The sequence below is a fragment of the Olea europaea genome, chromosome 2 (assembly GCF_002742605.1).
Source record: "Olea europaea var. sylvestris chromosome 2, O_europaea_v1, whole genome shotgun sequence".
Classification (NCBI taxonomy): Eukaryota; Viridiplantae; Streptophyta; class Magnoliopsida; order Lamiales; family Oleaceae; genus Olea; species Olea europaea.
In genome coordinates, this window is record NC_036238.1 from 20,538,378 (window position 1) to 20,544,317 (window position 5,940).

A 5,940-nucleotide genomic window follows, 5' to 3' on the forward strand; every position below is an offset into this window, starting at 1 on the left:
GACAAAGAAACTGGAATCAGTCAAGAACCTAAATAATGCCTCTGTTCGTGTTGCCTAAAAAGTTACTAATAATTTCCATTTTTTATTTGCTCAAAGTCCAAACATTAATTTCAACCACACATTCATAACTACTATCCATTTATTATTCACATATTTCGTGGGATACAATACCATTCCCCTTAAAAAAGTTACTAATATTTTTAGAAGAACAAAGCTAATGATTACTTTGAGAATCCTAAATTAATGTATATATGAAATGAAAATTTAGTTAGAAACAGAAAATAATTAAGTGCAGAAGTTCTTACAGAACCAAAATAGCTTGCTGCCAAAGCTTTGGTGAGTTCAGTTTTTCCCACACCAGTGGGGCCACAGAAGAGCATTGCTGCAATTGGTCTATCTGGTTGACTCAAGCCAACACGGGATCTCTTTACAGCCCGACAAATGGCAGCAACGGCCTCATCTTGACCAATAACCCGATTTTTTAGTTGTTCATCAAGACCCATCAGAAGCATTCTTTCGTCAGCTGTAAGCTTCTTAACTGGAATCCCTGACCAGAGAGAAGCAACAGCTGCTATTTCCTCAGGTCCAACCACTGTAGGCCTGGGGAGAAGGAGAAACTTTCAGCTTGTAATCTAGTAGTCGAATACTTCGGAATTAACATTTCTTCATTTTGAAATGAACACAAGGCCAGATACATACTCGTCATTTTTAAACGTGGAAGCCAATGAAGATTCAAAAGTGAGTCTACTATCCTCCTCCGTAGACTCGTTGCCATTTTCACTCAGTTTTCTAGCCAGTTCCTAATAATACATAAGGATTAGATGGACAAAATTTGAATGTCCAAAACAATTAATGCAGAGGACATGTAAAACATAGCCTATATAGATGACTCCACAAAGAATTAAAATCATACCACTTTGTGCATAGCCTGAACAGATATAATTTCTTGCCAATAATCACTTGGCGACTTTGAAAGTATACAGGTTTGCTGTTCCTTTCTTATCTTAGACGCTTCCATACGGGCTTTACTTCCTGCCTCATCTATAAGATCAATTGCTTTATCAGGAAGATATCTATCGGGGATGTACCTAGCTGACAAATGTACAGCAGCATTTATGGCCTCCAAAGTGAATCTACATCTGTGATAGGCTTCATATCTTTCACTCAAGCCCAACAGTATATGAACTGCATCCTCCTTCAATATGTAAACAGCATAAGGGAAAGGCACGAAAATAAATCAAATTTTCTATAATAATACGAGCATGTGCAATGTGGATCCCTTGTATTACTACCTGGCTTGGCTCATTTATCAAGACAGGTTGAAATCTTCGGGCCAATGCCTTGTCCTTTTCAAAATGCAATCTGAATTCATCCATCGTTGTAGATGCAATACACTGTCACAAACAAAATGTTAGTGCATAGTGCATACTGTTTTGAAAAACTACCTAATATTCTAAAAATGCATCAAAGAGCTGTTTGTTGGGGGTGGGGGTGGATTTTGCCTACTATAGCAACAAAATTTTGACACACAAAACTAGACTTTTGCATGCAGGGCACTAGCAATAAAAGGCAGTTTTGGAAAAAGTAGAGAGCTTTGAATCTAAATTTCACGGATAGCTTCATTTATGCAAAGCTTGCAGATATAGATCTCTCCAAATCTCATGCACCAATGGCAGGACATAAAACCTAAAAGGGGAAGCAGGCATCATAAGATAGATAGTCACCTGCAGTTCACCCCGTCCAAGTGACGGCTTCAATAAATTAGCTATGTCTAGACCAGATCCCTTATTTCCTCGTCCAACCGTGCCAGAACCAATAATTGTGTGGACCTCATCAATAAAGAGAATAATATTGCCTGCAATGCCGCCACATCAATCTGAGCCATGATTCAAGTACTTTTGACCCTAACATAAGTCCAAACAGGTGCTTACCTGACTTCTTAATCTCCTTAATTAATGTAGTAACACGTCCCTCCAACTCACCCCTTTCCTTTGCTCCAGAGATTAATAGACCAATATCTAAGGACATTATGCGTTTTTTCTGTTCCAAAGAGCACAATGTTCAGAATCAAGTTGGCATGCAACTATTTCAAGGGTACAAGTAAACATAAATCCAAATCAGCCTCTGTGTGTGTATGTGTATGTGTGTGTGCACGCCAGGTATACTATTTATATAAAATCTGTCATTTCTCAGGAGAAGACCCACCAAGAGAAAATAGGGAACATTATTATCTGCAATTAGTATTGCCAAGCCTTCTGCAATTGCCGTTTTCCCCACGCCAGCTTCACCAAGAAGAATTGCATTATTTTTGGTTCTTCGGCAAAGAATTTGAATGATCCTCTGGACTTCAGTTTCTCGACCAATCACAGGATCAATAAGTCCATTGCTAGCACGGGCAGTAAGATCCACACAGAATAGGTCCAGCGCTTTTTTATCTGTTAAATATGTTAAACTTCTGATCCTTCTAATATGTTCTCATCAAATTTATACTCCACTTATGAACTAAAGAAAAAAACTGTTTCCCACCTCTTGACTTTTCCAGTGATCTCGCATGAGGAGCTTTCTCCAGGAAGAAATTCTCACGCGACCTTTTCAAAGCAGTAGGTGGTTCTCTTCCATCTTTTGCCATCTCCCCTTGGAGTCTGGAGACTGCCGCTGCTGCCAAATTATTTACGTTTGCCCCTAATCTGAAATCATATTAGTCAAGTCCAATAAATGAAAATTTGCAATTGTTAAAAGATTATGATGCCTTAGTTATAGGTGCAATTCATCTAGAATCACCAATGTAAGAAAAATGATTATAAAGAAAAGGGCAGATCCACACTAATGGAGCCAAAGGGACTTATTCAATTCAGAAATAAGTCAGAAAACAAATATAAGTACATTTGCTAATATTTAAACTTTGGTAAAAAAATTTACGAAATTGATCCCAAGTAGCTCGTCATTTTTTTGAAAGAAAATTATGATATACAAATGGAAAACATGGCATTAATTTTTCGATGTTCTACTCGAAAAATACTAGACATAACAAAAGGATAGAATAATGCAACATCAAACAGAATCTTTAGTTTAATTTTTATTTTTGGCTATGTCATGGCAAATCATATAAATCACTGATACTTAGAAATATGATAATCGAAGAAATGGAGATTATGAATCCATTTTGACATGCTATTCATATGGGCGGTGTTAGCAAATTCAACAGATGCATTGGCATAAAGCATAGCCACGGATCAACAGCATAGTATCTACATATTAGAATTAATTGCTGACGAGTTAAATTATTTACAATACACTTCTGCTCTCTTGGTTCAGCAGCATTGTCATTCATGTCCTGGCCTATTGCTCTAAATAACTAGACCAAAACCACACTTCCATTTAAAACATAGATATATATTTTTTTTGATAGGTAATTTAAAACATAGATATCAGTTTAATTCGTGGTGCATTTCCATGAGGCAGCCTCATATATAGAGATGCCCAGCATTATCATTAATACATACACATGCACTAACACATAACACAATATAGAGACAACCTCCTTAATGTGTGCATGCGATTAGACTCGATCTACATACTCGAACAACTGCAGAAAGACTTAGACAAGTGCAAGAAAAATGATATCAAAAACAGATTTTTAATATCTGTTATCTAAATTTCCCAAAATTTTCTTCATATTATACAAAATACAATTATATTCATCCATGCCACTGTTCAAAAAACCAAAAACATATATATAAATTACTATCATATATCCAATGTGAACTGTGATTCATTAAAGTGAAAGATAAAAATCATATACGTATAATCATACATCCGAAGTATACCTTTTGAGGACTCGGCCAGCACTGCCATCGTCAACAGTGAACAATCCAATCCAAATATGCTCGGGCGCGATAAAGTTATACCCCATAGTCTTCGAGTACTCAACTGCAGCCTCGAAAACACGCTTCGTGCTCACAGAGAACGGCACATCCGTTGATGATGTCTCCGATTGAGCAACACTCCCACTATCATCCCCATTATCATCTTCATTCTGCCAAATGCTTCGCACAGCTTCACGCACAGCATCAATTCTAATGCCAGAGCCCAAGAACCCAGCTGGGTCCCGATCCTCCGCAACAAGACCTAGCAAAAGGTGCTGAGTAAACACCATGTCTTTGCCTAACGCCTTGGCTTCTCTCTGCGAAAACATCACTGCTTTAATTGCTCTTTCTGTAAATCTCTCAAAAACTCCAGAAACTACATAAAATGATCGTTTTCCCTTATTGATAGAAAATGAATTTTTCCTGCAGCCACGTTGAGAAAGTGAACTTCCAAAGTAGGACGAAAAGGATGAAGAACAACTGCTGCAGACAGTGGTCGGTGTGGAAATATTGGAAGGAAAGGCAGGGTAATTTGGCAATAAAGAAAAAACTTTTTGACATCTCCGGTGGTTATTCGATACCGAAAAACGCCGATTTGGGATAAAATTCACCGATAGCGGTGGCGAACACGATAATTCCATGACAATTTATTTAATTTTATTATTTTTGTTTATGAATTACACCGACACAGTTACAGTAGAAGAAATTGAAGAAAATCAATGAATAGGAAGATGAGGTGCCCGTGCGCCCTGCCCTCAGATTACAAAAGATTTTTTGTGGTGGTCAGCGCCAAAGGTCGGAGGGCGGGGAAGGCGGAGAACGGCGCAGACTAGTCTCGATTGGGGGGCAATGTTAAATTTGGTCAAAAGTCTGTGCCTTAACTCCAAAAATCCGGTGGCTTTTTTTTTTCTAGGAAAAGTTTTGCCTTTCAAATTTCAATATTAGCCCACATGCGTTTGGCTTTCCTTTTGTGTTTGGGAAAAGGTTTATCAATACAATTTCAACAACAACAATACTACAAGTACCGAATTTTTTTATCGAATCTTTTACCTACCACTAACTATAGAGGTGGAGACCACATGTCCGCATTTTTAAATTCTCGTGGGGCCCGACATACATTGTGAAAGGGTGTAAAACATTCGATAAGGGATTGGGTGTACAAATATCTTTTCCCTTTCGATAATTCTGCTTATACAGAAAAGCACTTGCCAGAATTTCACCAAATGCAAATGTGGCAGCATTTGATTGGTCAACTATTTATTTCTTTGCCATATCTAACAGGAATCTGTCATGTGTATTCTGGCATAATTTTTATGTACAAGTAGCAGGACTGATACAATTTTTGCCATGTTAACACATTATATATTAGTATCTTCTCTCATTTATTAAAAAGAAAAAGAAAAAAAGAAGTGACTTACCAAAATTACAAAAACGTATTGATGGAACGATCAAAGAGACAAGTTCAAAACAGTATATCTAGACTCGTAATTAACATCTTTTCTTGCTTTATTTTTTATTTACAACAAGAATAAAATAAAATAGGAATTAAAAAATATTAAACATAAATTACACGCGAAATTAATTGAAGAAGTGGGTCTAAGCACGCAATGTGAAGGGTAGTTAACACCAAGACGCCAAAGGAAGGAATTTTGGCGGTATTTCTGTGGAAAATTCCAACGCAATAACGTTAAAAGAAAAGAATAATGTGTATGCAAGGTAGAGGATAGCTCTTACCTCCAATCACACACATACCTGTTTTCTCGATTAGAATTCAACTTTATAGTATTGTTATATATATTTAAAATTATTACTAATTCTTGATATGAATACTAGTGTATTTCAATAGATGTATAGATTAAAAGAAAAAAAAGAAAAAAAGAGAGTAGTAATTTTATTTTTGAACATATGGTTGAAATTAATGTTCAACTATAACTAAATAAAAAGAAAAAGAAAATTATTAATAACTTTTTTTGAAAAAACATAGGCAGTGTTTCATGTTGGTAAAAATAGGTGTCATCATTTTTCTGCAATGTTATCTAATTTATAATTTTACCTTTAACCCCCGTTTGTTTCT

The 5,940-nt window shown here is 36.3% G+C and overlaps 1 protein-coding gene across 1 annotated transcript; it reads right to left on the reverse strand.

Annotated features, from left to right (window-relative positions):
• Positions 1-29: 29 nt before the first annotated feature.
• On the reverse strand, positions 30-4,802 carry LOC111365931 (chaperone protein ClpD, chloroplastic). Its single transcript, XM_022986498.1, has 9 exons — positions 3,828-4,802; positions 2,527-2,687; positions 2,206-2,435; positions 1,932-2,040; positions 1,725-1,855; positions 1,293-1,394; positions 914-1,195; positions 700-800; positions 30-600 (listed from the first exon to the last, which is right to left on the reverse strand). The coding sequence occupies exons 1-9, from the start codon at positions 4,505-4,507 to the stop codon at positions 222-224; spliced, it is 2,175 nt and encodes a 724-aa protein (XP_022842266.1). The 5' UTR covers positions 4,508-4,802; the 3' UTR covers positions 30-221.
• Positions 4,803-5,940: the final 1,138 nt, after the last annotated feature.

Bases quoted from the DNA above. Each gene is read 5' to 3' on its own strand.
- LOC111365931 (XM_022986498.1), bottom strand. From the start codon at position 4,507: ATGGAATTATCGTGTTCGCCACCGCTATCGGTGAATTTTATCCCAAAT. The intron at 2,041-2,205 runs GTGGGTCTTCTC...TCTTTGGAACAG, and splicing joins ATGTTCCCTATTTTCTCTTG to AAAAAACGCATAATGTCCTT. The intron at 1,395-1,724 runs GTGACTATCTAT...TGTTTGTGACAG, and splicing joins TTGGACGGGGTGAACTGCAG to TGTATTGCATCTACAACGAT.